The sequence below is a fragment of the Apteryx rowi genome, unplaced genomic scaffold, assembly GCF_003343035.1.
Source record: "Apteryx rowi isolate R43461 unplaced genomic scaffold, aptRow1 scaffold_225, whole genome shotgun sequence".
NCBI classification, from domain to species: Eukaryota; Metazoa; Chordata; class Aves; order Apterygiformes; family Apterygidae; genus Apteryx; species Apteryx rowi.
The window spans coordinates 868,950-884,221 of record NW_020448586.1 but is presented as its reverse complement, the minus strand read 5'-3'; the positions used below and the strand labels follow the sequence as shown (position 1 = coordinate 884,221).

At 41.3% G+C, this 15,272-nt stretch overlaps 1 protein-coding gene across 1 annotated transcript in view; it reads left to right on the top strand.

The window, feature by feature from the left end:
* CLUAP1 (clusterin associated protein 1) overlaps positions 1–15,272 on the top strand; it is an 80,475-nt gene that overhangs the window by 19,156 nt on the left and 46,047 nt on the right. Inside the window, exons 6-8 of the mRNA XM_026065298.1 lie at positions 9,053–9,136; positions 12,079–12,212; positions 13,388–13,529. Of these exons, the coding sequence (XP_025921083.1) occupies positions 9,053–9,136; positions 12,079–12,212; positions 13,388–13,529 (360 nt within the window). The remainder of the gene's footprint in view (positions 1–9,052; positions 9,137–12,078; positions 12,213–13,387; positions 13,530–15,272) is intronic.

Genomic DNA, 15,272 nt, shown 5'->3' with positions numbered 1-15,272 from the left:
TTCTTAGGAGAGCCAGAGGCACTTAGATCCAGCTGTGGCATCGAAAGGATAGTAGTTACACTGAAAAGAGTTGCCACTAAAGACACTTAACTGGGTCTCTTTATTCCCAACTTTTTGATTAAAGAACCCTTCTTCCGTGTCTCCCCGCTCATGCCATTGTAGATCGCTACCTGCCTCTCGTTATAAAGTATGGGTATGTGTTTGAGTGACAGACGCATTCTTCAGTACTCCTGGAAAATTAACTACAGAAAATTACTCGTTTGCAACATTGGAAACATTATTGATCTGCCAAATGTTAGTTCTCGGCACTAGATACTGCTGTGGAGAGTCTGATAAACTAATTTTTCTCATTTCATGTGTTTCGATTACAAAGTTGCCCCATCCATCTCGGAGAAGAAAATGATTTCTAGTGAAAATTTGTAACTTGGAATGGCCAGGATTCTGGAGAAGCGCCTAGTTTACTTCAAGGTTTTGAACCATCCTGCTTCAACCTGAAACCTGAATTATCAGCTTTGAGGCAGGAGACTTATTTCAAAGTGGGGAGCCAAAATGAAACCTCTAATACAAATTAATTTGCAATTATAAAATATAGTTGAACTGATAGTACCCCATACTTTAGATTGCTTTAGCTATAACCATGGTTATATGCTATGTCGATACTTAGGTAACAAAGGATTTTGTAGTGAACTTTCCATTAGTATTTGGCATGAAGACATAACATTATCTATAAATTGATAGGTGGCGCATTTCTCTTACAGTTTGAGGACGAGTTATTTCAGTGTATTGATGATCTTGTTAACTAGTTGGAAAGTCTGAATGCTTGTAGCTCAGATCTAGGTTGTCTTGAAAACTCTTTCTAGCTTGACTAGAAAGAAAATCACATTCAAACCATCTTCTGTGTGTCACAGGGTTTGTCAAAAACAGCATGACTGTGCAAGAAACTCCACTTAATAGTTGGTCTAAATCAGAAACACTGGTGAGGTTTCTGTTGCTTGTTATTCCTAATCTTTCATTAGACGCAAAGCAAAACCATGTGAAAACTTTAATTACACCAGAGCAAAATGTGCTGACTTAACCTGCCTTTGTTTCTGCTTGACGAGAGCCACACGGTACTTCTGTCGTTCGAATGCTACAGCCACTTCCCTGGCTGGTTAAGCTTTGCTGAGAATAAAAGCCTGAGTCGTGTGGCAATGTTTGCTAAAGTCAAAGGCTTAATGCACATTTAAAGATTAAACTGTCTCTTCATACAACATTGCCGCATACACGATGCCTGGTCCTACTTACGCTGCAGCTTTGCATGGTGCCTTTGGGTATCTTTCAGGTCTGAAAGGTGCTACTGAGGAGTATATTCTTTTCTGTTGATTGTTTTTTTTCTGAGGAAAAATCTCAACCCTTACTGAGGTTTTTCTTTTATATTATCTAGTAATGAAAAGAAATGCTATTTCTAACATTTGTTACGTGAGAATGTAGATAAAAGGAGATCCTAAAAAGATATATATTTTTTTCTTTGCCTAACTGGATGTTTTGCCTTTTTGATGACCCTGCTGTTTTCCCTGTTCGAGAACTCAAGACAAACTTCCACCTGGCTTTGCTGCCCAAGGACGTTTTTGTCTGTGTGTATTAGGAAATTCATTCACAAGTGTAGCTTTTCATTTGCCAGGAGAAAAATGCTCATTCTTTTCTCGCCAGACGGCAGAAGAGACTTAGCAAACCACCTCCTCGGTAAGGGCCTATTGTCCAAGTAACATCCTGTAGAGTCCTGTGGACTAATCCGAGCTTTATCATTGTAACGTGCCATGAAGCCTTGCAAGAAGTAGGTTAAAGATGAGGTTTTGGGGGTTGCAGGAAGATACAGATAAGCACATGCTAGGGTTTGTGAACTAAGGGTAATTCAGTGAAATTAGCTATTGAAATAGGAGATGGACTGACCGCCTGGAGATCTGTATTGTGGGCAGGAGAGGGAAGAGAGCAGTATAACTTCACACCTATCAGAAATTTCTAAATTTCTCTTTCTTGCTTCACAGTCCAGCAGTTTGTATGCTAGTATTGTTAAGGGGGTTATTCTGTCATATAGCATATGTTCAGATTCCTTCTTATCCAGCTAGGCAGACCTTCTGATTCTTTTGGGTCTGTCTGCAGAAGAGTCACTCACGTTAAAACCTTAAGCTTCCCAATTGGTTCTCTATCTCAGATTCTCTTCTTGTGGCATACTTTTTAAACAACATGACAGCCAGGGGAGTTTCGGACACAGTCTTTGATTGAGGGCTATGCACAGCTGAGTAGGGATATATCTCTGTGGATTCACTTTGTCGACTGCCGAGATGAGCATACAGGAAAGCAGCATAGCTTTATGGGAGTCTGGAGGCAGCAAAAATTCTCAATTAGTTTGAGCTTTAATCTCTTGAGGAAGAAAATAAGCTGTTAGGAAGGATCAGGTTCCTTCAGAACATCTTGATTATTTTTAATATCTCTCCTGTATCTTCCTGTTTAGATGTAACTATGCTTAATGATCCATTCCTTGTTTTGGCCAAATGTAATCCCAGTGTTTGTTAATAAACTCCCTGGATAATAAACTCTCCAAAAGGAGAGTTTTATTGCCTACCTAGAGAGCAGTAGTTGCAAAAATCTATCTGAACAGTGTGTGGGATGTAATAGATCCTGGATTAAGACTGAGGGCAACAGGAAGTAGCAGTGAGGAGGGACCTCTTTTGTATGCATGAGGCTTATGAGCTCCTGAGACAACCGGCAGGAGTTAACCTGTGGTCAAAAAATGTTTGGTGCAAAGACTGGTAAATCAGGAAAAAGATTTCGTTTCTTGTCCTTATCACAAAAAAGGTGTTTAGAAACATCTGCTAGACCTTACACACATGAATATTAGGTGACCCTGCTTGAGCAGGGGGGTTGGACTAGATGATTTCCAGAGGTCCCTTCCAACCTCAACCATTCTGTGATTCTGTAATATATACGTATATTACCTCACATTTAGCATGAGTGATTTGTGTGCTCGTCAAGCTTAATTGCTTATCTTGCTTCCTTACCTCAGTTCAGAAGATACGTACATCTATCTTTCTGTAAGTCAAGCATGTAGGAAGTTGATTTGTTTTTGGATCACTGTGATGGAAATCATTACCAGCTGAAAATGCCCCTTTTCAGTCAGTCAGCTTCATTGGGCATATTTACAGAACGATTTTTTACAGTAGTGGCTCCTAATTGTTAGCCAAGTATAAAGTTCCCAGGGGAAAAAAAATCTCAGTAATAGAAGTGGGAGGGTGCATTTGCAGAAATGGTAGGTAGTGTCCTCGTTCTCTCACTTTTTGAGGCTAGTAAGTACATTTGGCTTCTCCACATGGTGACAATACTGTGCAACAAGGCAGTATGTGAATTTAGGATGGCTTAGGTGTTCCATGTTAGCACTGGGGGACAGGGAGACAGGAGTATCAGCAGGGGCAGAAAGAAGTTGGGATGAGTTACCTCAGTCTGGCATCACTCTTGCACATTAGCATGGTCACGCAGCAAGACAACGCGAGGTAGCTGGTGAGGTCAATGTTCACACCCCAGTTCACGTCACAGCGATTCTCACATACAGACAAGCGCTTGCATCACTGCTGCTTCCTTGACAATTGACTGACTTTAAGAGAAGCTCTTCAGGAGAAGGCCAAGTGATTGTACAGCTGTTTCCTATTCTAGGTCTGAAATTTAAGTTAAATGAGTGCCTGAAAGTTCTTCTAGATTTCAGAATGGGAAAACCTTCCTCTCCCTAAACTCCTTCCTCCAGTGCAGGTACAAGACCATGTTCTCAGGCACTTGCAGCATTATCTTTCATATGAGAGTTCTGAATCAGGTTATAATATCATCCATGTAATGGAAAAGGTATGGTGTACCCAGAAAGTGCTGTTTGCTCTTACCAGTTTCTGCTAGGGCCATGATCACATGTGCCTTCAGAGGAAGCTGAATCTTGACCCTCTCCCAGTACTTGTATCATATGGGCTCCACAGACCTTGACAACATACCAGTTCCCTCTGTTGTGTTTACTGCTAAATCCCGATGCTTTTGGAGAGTTTCAAATTGTCTTCTCAACTGTTTTAAAACAAGAAATAGTCTATATTGACAGTTATAATTGACACTGTAAGTGGGCTAAAATCCAAACTTTCAGAAGCTTTTTTTTTTAGCTGTTTGTGTTCAGGAAGATGACAAAGCCATCCTGTGCTCTCGTAAGCTGCCGTACAGGTGCCTAGTACCATTTGAGATGTCTGAGGGCGTCCAAGACGTTTGAAAAGGGCTGGCAAATATATAATACAGGGATTAGGGCACACCTGCACCACCTGGAAAATGACAGTGGATGCCTCAGGCAATTGAGGCAGTTGCTTTGTTATCCTTTGGCAGAAAAAAGCTGTGCTGTGCCAGTAAACTGCACGTTGAGAGAATAGGGTATTTTGTGTCCTGTATTAGTCTGACTTTTCCAGTAAGAGCTAAAAGGTAGCAGAGGCAGTAAGTGGCCAGCACCGCCGTTCCAAGGCTGGCGGCTGATCTGATTCTTGTGGACAGAGCCTCAGCGCTGCTGCCGCCAAGCTCAGCTGTGGCCTTCTCCCTAGCTGATGTTTTTGACCCAAGGGACCATCCCTCAGTGTGGATGAAGGTTTGAGACGAGTAAATTCTTTAGACAGATGGAGGTTTAAAGGCTTTAAGATCGGTGTTATTTCCCGAAACGACTGCAGGGCAATTTTGTTTAAGGAAATTTGTCTTCACTTCTGATGCCAAAACTTGTGTGACTTGGGCAGAGCAGACTTCAGCATTAGCCTTCCATCTCCTGTGGGGAATGTCCCATCAGGCTGTGCTCTGGTCTGGTTAGTCAGCTGGGCAGTCAGCTGGTCTTTGAGTCTTTGAGTAGAGACCTTTCTTAATTTCTAATGAAATTCTCATTTCCAAAGAAAACAAAGTTTTCTAGTCTAAAGCAGCCAACTAATTTGTTAGTTCTTCCAATTGGCTGTGTCCAAAAGTGAGATTCAAAACTTGCCGAGTTAAAACCTCAGCCCTTCCGTGCAGCACCACATATTAGTTAAAGCAGAAAGGGTAAAAATGCCAGCAAATAGTGTCTCCTGTGTGCTTTTATGTGTTTTCTGTAATAATTGTCAGCTTTAGTTCATCAGAAATAATTTTACACTTGGCTTCCCTGATTTTTTTTAATCAGTATTTATCATGTAAAACCGTAGCCATGGACCTCTTGGACACTTTGAACAGGAAGCACTGGTAAGTGGTAAACAATCCGATTGCTCATGAATACCTCTCTGCTTCTGCGTCTGTTTGTTTTCTTAAATTGTAATTATCAGGCATAGACCTAAATTGTTCTGCTTCTTACCTCCTCTTGTCTCGATAATTTTTTTCTATATTTTTCATCTCTCCCGAGAAGTCTATTTTTAATACTTAATTTAAAGGAAACCTCTTGTGTATTATAATGTGTATTCTGATTAGCACACCTAATTGCAAAGAGTACATTACTTTAAAAGAAAATGAACAAGGCCATATTTTTCAGCTCAGTTTCATTTGCAGGCTTTTTTTTGAGCACAAGGAGTTATGAGTACAGCCAGTGACAATGTAGTACCTGGTATTTGGACAGAAGTGGAAAATTGGTTTTGCCTTCAAATATACAGTCTATTTGTATTCACAGATTTAAGCGCAAGTGGGGAGCTTTTGTGCAAAGCTGGGTTTTAAAAATCTCAGTTGTCCTATTGCTAAGTATTCTATATTCTGCAAGAAATAGCAGCGATGAATTGAACTGGAGAAAAACATACTTTATTTGCTCATCTGGGCAGTCAGATTGTCAAAGTAGTTGTGTGATGTTAAATTAATTTGCTTAATTTGCTAATGGCTTAACAATATTTAAAATAACCTACTTTGCTATTTTGAAAATTTTTTCCTAACATACTGGTAATCTTTATTATTAGGATTATTTTATGTTATTTTTGTTTTTTGCCAGGCATACTAATATAAGCTGCCTTCCTTTTAATCCTCTTCTGTATGGCCAGCTGCAGGGTCCTCTCTGAAAAGAGATATTAAAAATAAAAGCTTCCTCCTGAAGAGCATTCATAGGAGAACAGAAAGTGACCCAGTGACAGATATCCAGGAAAACTGGTACCAAAAAAAAAAATCAAAAACTTTCAACAGCTTTGTTACTTACAAGATACAATTTGTTTTTCCATTGCAATCTAGTACCCGCTTGCATTTACTACTTTGAAGTGTCACGACTGGGTTAGTGGTAATTGTTGATAGTGAAAAACATGCGTGTGTCAGGTTAGAGTCTCGGGGGGCAGCTGTGCCTGCGCAGAAGCTGTGACATCCCACTTGGATCCGCTTCCCTGTCCGCAGGTGTGCAGGGAGGTTAACTGCACTGACCTTCTTGCTGTTCAGTCAGGCCCTGACCTGCAGATAGGTCTGAACATATAGTTCTCTGCTTTTGTAGTGCTCTTGACGGCCTGATGAATTTTCACGAGCTCGAGAAACTGATGGGGATTTCTGCACAAAGACTGGGGTCTGTATGTGGGACTTGCGTGGATAATAGAGGGAAGGCGGAGGAGGAAACCACGTCAAACTTACATAAATGACTCCAACTTAAAACAGCAGATCCTCAGAAGTATGTCTAAAACAGTTTTAAATATTTTATATCTAAATTTATATTAAATCAAATGTATGTCTAAAGCAGTTACCCGGATCTGGCACAGACTGTAGCAACTTGTGCATGTTCTGCGGGTGTTTTGCCAGGTTACTAGAAGGAGATTGGCAAGAGGGTTATTTCCAATTAAAACCTAAGGTCCTTGCTGTTTCTTCTCTCTCTTTTGAAAATGGGAAGGAAAATCATTTCCTTCCTCCTGCTGGGTGATGAACTATTTTGTTTGAAATATGTTTGCTCTGTAGGAGAGATCTCGCTGTTGCCCTCAGAAGAACTGAGCATAATAGGGAGGGCAGTATCTCCAGCAGGCTGAATCCTGGCTTCCGTTTCAGTTTCTGTGCATCTTCTCTCAGGGAAAATCTTCACAAATAAATAGGCATTTGGTTGAGCTTGTATATACATAGTATTCTCCTAACAGCTACTGAGATGCATTATTTTTGTCTCGTCTTCCTCCAAAAGTGCCTACCTGTGGAGTTATTGAGGAATATGTATTGTGTTGTCTCTTCATACCTTATATTCATCCAAACTAACATTCTGCTGCTTGGAGCTTATATTTCTGCGTGGGTAGGGGAACGTTCACAAGCACTTTAGGCAACATAAGCTGTCACTGCCACCAACAGATGTACCTCCTGTCATTGTCCCCAGCAGAATATTTCTCCTGCTTCCTCCCTTGTGCCAAAAAAAGCGTTTGTGCAGCATGCGGTAGGCTGGTTCAGGGAACTGATCCAATGGAAGAATAAACTCGGCACAAAAAGCTGGGGGGGGGTGTGTTTTTTTGTTTTTTCCAGCTGGATCAACTCCCTGGTTTGGTTCACTCCAAACCAGGGAGCTCCCTGAATTCATGCTGGTGAGGTGGTGGAGGGAGCTAGGCTGCCTCTTCCAGTACTTGCTTGTGCCACTTGGAGTGTGTCTGGAACTGTAACATAGCAAAGTAATTGCATCTGCTGCTAGAATACATCCTTCAGTAGGCTGGGTACAGCCTATTGCAGGGTGTCTAAAGCATTTTTAGATTCTTAGATTTTTGCTAGAGATGCTATTTCCATCTTCATCCATCTGTTGCCAAATGGTTTGACAACAGAAAATGATTTTTAAGGATATTTAGCTGGACAGGTCTCCCCCTTTTTGTCCTAGTAGCACACAGGCAGTCCAGTGTTTTCATAGAATGACCAGGTCAGTTTTGTAAGACAGCATAAAGATAAATGCATGAATACCCCTCATCCCATCTTTCCCCAAAGCTGATGAGGCTGCGAGAGGGTTCTTCATCCTTTGGGATCTAAACAAGGAGCACTGTTTTGATGAGGAGTCTGAATTCAGGTCATTTGATTATCAGAGTCAAAAAATATCAATACACCTGGATCATCTAATTTTCATATGGGCACAGAAGGCACCTGCTGATTGTGGCAGCTGCCTGGCTGGGTTAGATGCATTCATGTTGCTTGTTGCTCTGCATATTTGTGACACTGGGCTCGTCCACCTGCCCTATTGCTTCTCGGGTTGTGTTGCAAAGATGATAAAATCTGTTATGTAGCACACTTTGCTCAGTGTAATGACCAGTGTGGTTTCCTTTATGTTAACAGTAAGCAGTTCCTAAATAAATAAATAATAATAATAATAAGTATTCCAGAATACTTGCAGTTCAGAGCAGTAGCACTCCTCTTTTTTGATATGGTATCTTAAGTGCTTAGTATCAGGGAGCGTTGAGGGCTGGCTGCTCTGCAAAGGAAGGTGAGCCAGGAACTGAGCGCGATAATAAGGCAAGCATGAGCAGCAACCTCCCTAACAAGGAGCCAGGACACAGAGTGGCAAGTCCAGGTCAGGATCAGGGCCAGAGACAGCGGTCAGGGTCAGATGCAGTCCAGTGATCACCCAGCGAGTCCATAGGGTTGAGGCAGGTCTGAGGTCAAGCCAGGCAGCTGAGCTGGTGGGTGCAGGGTCAGACTTGCGGAGGTAGGAGACTGGGTGCAGACACTGCAGCTGCACTGCAGCTACATAGCACAGGCAGGGGCCAGCGGTAGAGCCTTAGTTTAAAAGCAGTTCCCATCGGAAGGGTGAGGCAGGCCCTTGCTTCTAGCTTTCTTCACCACAGCTCTTACCAGCAATGGAGCTGACCTCGGACTCAGCCAGCTAAACTCTTTAACTTAACAAACTAAACTCCTGGAAGGCAAATATGCTCCAGGCCCCAACACTCAGTGTTAATCCCATCAACTCTTAACTGACTTCTTCATAATTTCCCATTCTTTAAACAATCTGAGTCATGGTGTTTACATAGTGTCCTATTCCATTTGTTATGCAACTGGTCATATCGGAGTTGCTTGAACACCCTCTGTTCTGCAAATATGAATTCCCTTGTGTAGTGTTTGAATGTATCAGTGTATTTTTATTTCACAGGAAGCAAGAACAGAATCTATTGCCAGACCTTTGGAGATAAACGAGGCTGAAAAGATGATGAAAATTGCCATCAACAATATTCTGGTAAGCAAATTGCTACTTATTTATTTGCAAAACCTTCATTTCTCTCTTGCAAGAAGAACATAGTTTGTTTTAGCAACAGTCTAGGGTTAAACTTGGCATAGTGCCCATCGCCTTCAAATGTCTGGGCCAAGCAGTGCTGCACCTGGTTAGTTAACAGGCAATGTTGAACTTTGGTTAATGGCTACTTTTGGTCTTTAAGTAACATCAAATGTGCAAACACAAGTTCATCAGGGCAGTGATCAGTCTGTGAGGACTCCTGCTGTCATGACAATGAATATGGTCATTGATGTTCCTTTTGGTTTCCGTAGGAGAATTATTGTGTTCAAAGTGAACAAACCTGTTAGTTGAAGCTAATAGCTCTTGGTAGAGTGAGAGGTGCCTGCACAGGGCTGATTCTGAGCTGACTGTTAGAAATCGCAGCCTGCAGCAGAAGGGGTAAACTGTGTTAGCAGCAGGCCCTAGAAGAACCTGTTAGGACCAGATCTACTGTCAGACTGTTGCACTGTATAACTGTGTTGGTTCAACGTGCAGAAACATTCCCTCAGCTGATGTGGCTTTGCTGATAAGCCTGTGGTATTTCTGTCAATACAGCTGCATCACAGAGCTGTGCTTGGCCTCCCTTGCTTTAGGGAGCAAATGACAGAAAAATCCTCGCCATTTTAGTCGCTATCCGTCTCTGACAGGGGCTCGATAGTAGCCCCAGAGACTCTAGGAAGGATAAAAGTTGCCTAAATCAACACAGAAATCTACAATCCATCTATATCATCTAAGCCACTTAAACTTGCTGCCCTAACTCTGTAGATTTGGTAACTCAAAATGTGCCGGTACCTTTGGAGGTATGAAATTGGGCTCTGGAGGCAGAATAGTTGAACCGGTCAAGAGGTGAGAGGTACTGGCACTGAGCTAATTTAGTGTCACGTTGGTGCATCGGTGTGGTTTTAGTTCCAGAGGTCCCTTGGTCTGTTCCAGTCTTGGGAACATTGTTCTTGCTCCAGTACTTGGCTTCTATATCTCTGAACCGTGAGCTGCCCTGCCAGCCCTTGTGCAAGTATGGTGGCTAATTAAACCCTAGTAAGTAATTTGAGTTATTTAACTGCAAACTGTATCCAGTCCAATTGTATAATTACACAGAGCAGAGTTCCAGGTTTAAATAGCTGATGCCTAATCAATAGATACTCCAGGTGATCTTTCCTTACATTTCTGCTATGGCTTGCAGTCTATATGAATTCTAAATGTTGTTAATGGGCATTGATATTCTAGGCAGTAGTGCTAATAAACTAACACCAGCATATTAGAGCAATTGGTTTCTTGGGAAATATCAATAACACATACCTCAGCTGGTTTAGTTCTGGACCAGTTAATGAAATGACCTATTACAGTTGAACAGCAAGTAACAGTGCTGGAATTTCAGCAACCATGTAGTCACTCTCTCTCACTCAAGATGCTCACAATTTCTAGAACACAAGCACATTTAATGTACCCAGCTCATTTTAAGAAGCTGGAATATTTCCACTTCCCCTCTGATTCCAGTAGCATCTGTTTTAATGTTGGGGATGCTTCCTAGCTTCTGAAAAGATGCATGCAGCAGGACTCGGAAAAGGACAAAGATATGGGACAGATTAAGTTCTTTATAAAGTGGCATTTGTCAGGAAGAAGGAAAATATTGATGGAAGCCTAAAATTCACTATAGTACCAAGGATTTCTCAGCTGTGTTTGTTCAGGCATTGTACCTCGAAAGATGTCTTCGTGCATCCTGTCAGATTTTCTTTTGGGGCTTATTTCCTTCCTATTTTTACTGCTTTTTCAGTGAGAAGGAAAAATAAAGGCCAGGGCAGATTTTTTTTTTTTTTTTAATTTTTAAGGAAATATGATATTTTACATTTGCAGAAGTCGGGAAATACAAAAATGAGAGACAGGAGGTTGTAGAGAAGCTGACTTGTAGCTGGGGCATATTAGTCTTGCCCCATGTGCTCTTACCTGTGAAAATACCTGTGGACGTTTTCCAGTTATGCTAGCTTTCCACAATGAATAATGCTTGAATTCTCTCTTAATGTAAGTAATATTTGCTGCTTTGTGTTGGTATTTTAATGGGAAGTCTACTGCCAGGCATAACAGTGGTGGTAGCAGGCCCATTGGCTGTAGCTTATGCTGTTTGAATTCAGCCTGCAGCAAGGCAAGATGCTCTGTAGTGATGGATGATGGTTGGCTTTTTTTTCTTTTTCTTTTTTTTTCTTTAATACAGATATTCTAATATTACTAATCTTTCTGGATGAAGCGTCTGGGAGATTTTAGGGGTTGTGAATTGTCAGGTCTCTCTGTCCCTATGCTAACCCTTATGCTCTGTACCTCCTGAAGTAAGAGACCCTGACCTATCCATCTTTTAGGATACATTGACCCTTCTCAAATGTAAAAGCTCTGCTTGGGCCTCTGCTGAGAACAGGGAGAGGAGTGCTGCCACCCAAGAAGCAGAAAGGGGAGGCCATCTCCAGCCCCCCATCCTCTAGATAGTTGTAACAGAGGGACTGTTCACCAGCACTCCCAGCTTGGCTGGGGAAGCCAGCGCAAGACTGGGCAGCTCAAAACAAGGTCAGGTTGGTATGCACTTGTTGGTGGAGAGCATGGGACAAATATCTTAAGCCCTACTGACACCTAATGATTTTGATACTGTTTGATGTGGCCAACGTGTAAACACGTAACAAAGAATAGGCCAGGTCAGACCAGGAGTCCAGCTAGTTTGTTACCCATGCCCCAAAGAGCTTTTTTTTAAAAAAAAAAAAAAAAAAAAACCTTTTATTCACCTGAGCTTAGTTTATGCTCTAGCTCATTGTTCTGAGGTTCTTTGATAGCATGCAATGTGAGATAATATGGAATCTGGTCCAGCATCTGAAAGACTATTCTAATTATTCCAGTGCAAGCCGTGGTTCACCACTCTTCTCTCATAGGAACAAGTCCAAAAGACTAAGGACATGTTGAATAACGTGACTTTGGATGAAGCCAATTTGGAAGCCAGGATTGAAAAACGAAAATTGGAACTGGAAATAAGCCAGAAGAGGCTACAGACCCTACAAAGTGTTCGGTAAACATTATGAACTGATCATTTACTGTGTAAATGAGGGTACTGTGCATTCTTAATGCTTACTGCAGTGAGAAGTGAAATCTGGAATGAGTCTGAGTTGATGGCCTGTGCAAGAGAGATTTTCTTCTCTACAGATGCCCAGTGCGGATGCAATTGTTTGTTCTTCAGCTGCTGTGTATTTGAAATCAGCAATACAGTGCTGTTAAAGTGGCCAGAATATTATTTGGAGGTTTTTTTATTAATTGCTGCTTGAGCCATACAAAGTAGTCAGGTAGCAGGCCTGGCTCTTCTTTAGGATATTAAATGTAAATGGTATCGGATAGTTCTCCTGAAAATGACAACTGACTGGTGCAACCGTGCCCTGTGTTGCTAGAGGCTTCTAGCATTCCCAGCCACCAGTAAGGGAAGGTCATTAAGCATCCTTTGTTGGGATCAGTTCCTCTAGGCTGTGATGCAGCCTGCCATAAAATCAAGGTGTTGAGAATCACAATTTGGGCTGATTTCATGCCCCTAGTTAGCTAGTGGGATTATACGGTCTACAAGATCTATTTGTGACCTCATACAAAGAGAAAATAATAGAAATATTAGAAAAATGAGAGGTGGAAGGAATGGCATTGAATTCATTTAGATGCGTTTTGGTCAGTAGCACTTTGGAGGAGGTATATTGCATAGGTGTGAAGCATAAAACAGCAGTAGTGTTCTCTGGGGCCCAATAGTTGTATTTGTAGCAAAGGACATCATGGCTTATTGCTGTCAAGTCTGATTATACTTCTAGCTACATAGCACAGTTTTGCTGCAAATAAAATAAGTCTCCAGGCAAGGTAGGTGACCTACAAGCCATACTACAAGCTAGTTCTTGAAGTCATGGAATAGCAAGATGATTAACCTCTCCTTAGCTTTGTCTGCTGAAATGCTGCCCCTCTGCCTGTTTGGAAGGGCTTGGTAGCGGGTACGCAGTAACCTTTCCTTTGCTATGTGTAATTTTTGCAGGATAGGTTAGTATTTTTTGTCTAATGCTTTTAGTCTCTGAAGTAATAAAGAATCTTGAAAATTAAAGGTCCTTTTAGATTGGTTTAGCAGATGTGGAAAGGCAACTTCAAAAACAAAAATGCATTTCAGAATTCTGTGTCTACAGGTCAATATCTCTCTGAGCACTTTGTCCTTTTTCTCTCTAGTCCTGCTTTTATGGATGAGTATGAGAAGATTGAGGAGGAACTGCAGAAACAATACAGCAGTTACCTAGAAAAATTCCATAATCTGTCCTATATGGAGCAGCTCCTAGATGAGCATCGTAGAACAGAGCAAGAGATGTTTGAGGTAAGACAGCTTAGAAGTTCCAAGTGACACTGTAGTTTAGCTGCATCTACTTAAGAGCCAGCTTCCAGTACATACACTATTGGCTTTGGCCTTGTAATGAAAAACTTTCTAGCACCCACTTTACTAAAGCAGCATGTTACTAACTGAAGATCCACCTCTGAGTGACTGGCCGTTTTCTGCCAGGCAGTGCAAGTTTGACTGCTCTCAGACAAACCTAATGCAGCTTTTGAAGCTAGACCAGTGTAAAACACACATAAAACTCAATGCTGGGCTTTGATACCTTTTGCCTATTTCTAACTTTCCCTGATTCTTCCTTTATCTCTCTGTCTCTGTTCCTGAAGGATGTTTTCAACGTTTCTAATCTTCCAGTGCCACATACGTTGTATATGTTAAGAGTTATTAGATTTTTTTTTTTTTTAATCGCCTGCTGACAACTGATGTAAAAGGGCTTCTTAGCACAAGGTTCTTCAATTTCCTTGTAATTGCTCTCTTCAGTGAAAACATAGCAAAAAGTATCAATGAAAAGGTCAGATATGCTGAAATCCTCTCTAACACAGACCTCACTCTTGTTTGGCAGAGATTTTGTTTTCTGTTCACTTCCTGAATTGTATCAATTCAGTGTGATTATCAGTTTCTTTTCTATCTTGCTGGATAAACAGCATCTCTGTCTCTTCTTGCTCCCTCTTTTCCTTTGGGTGTTTACTAGACTGCAGTACATTCAGGCAACCTTCCTTTCAGCTTTCTGTAGCTTTGTGTTTTACTGATATTATTGGCTTTTCATCTTTCTTACAATCATTACCCCATACGTTTTCTGTTCTTCATTTTAAACAGATGTTTCAGTGAATGATGTCTCCTTGGACTTTTATTATTAATCGGTGTGTGTTCTATACCTTGTTTAAGTTAACCAGTGATTCCTTTCTCTGGATCTTCCTATCTTGCATATGACAATCGTATTTTATTTTATTAACACAACTTGTTCTTGACAGAAATATTGGAGGGCTTTGAATAACGTTCCTCATATCCGGCCTATAAATGCATATTTTGCTTTTCCTGTGTCTGTATGTGCCTACTGATGTGAAGAAAAAAAAATTTGGTCCCATGTTTGTTTACCCTCCTCCTTCAACATCATCATACCTCTGTTCAGTTACAGTGAAATGTTGTGACCTGTGTTTACGCTGAAGATAAGGTAACTTTTGTAGTCCCTCTCCTCCTACGAACTGCACATCTTATATCTATGAGCTGATGTGTTTTTAGAAAGCCTTGTCACTCTGTAGCACTGATTGCGCCCAGAAGCCTCCCGCACTGAGTGTTGCCTAAGACGCACAGTGCGATGGGCAGGGGGCTTTACAGCCAGGCTTCGGTCGGCTTTACGGACATGGGGGAAATGGGATCGGTTTGCATCCCGTTTCCAACGTAGGAAAGGTGTGCTGTATTCTGGTGAGAAGGCTCAAGTATTTTGCTGCATTGTTTGCTTGAGGGGCAACATACCCTGTATTTTAAAAGATAACATGGGATTTGAAAAGCTGGAATAAGATTGACAAGTCCACCCAGGCATTTGACAACTTGCTAATCACTGTGAAACAATTTCCCATTAACATCCCTTTTTATAAGCACTATCTCTATAAACATTAGTTCACGTATTTTTAATCTTGAGTCAGCTTCACATTTTCATGTCTTTTGTTTTATAATGTTCTTGTTCTTGCCCATATCTTTAGCAAAAAAAAAGAAACATCCCTATGAACT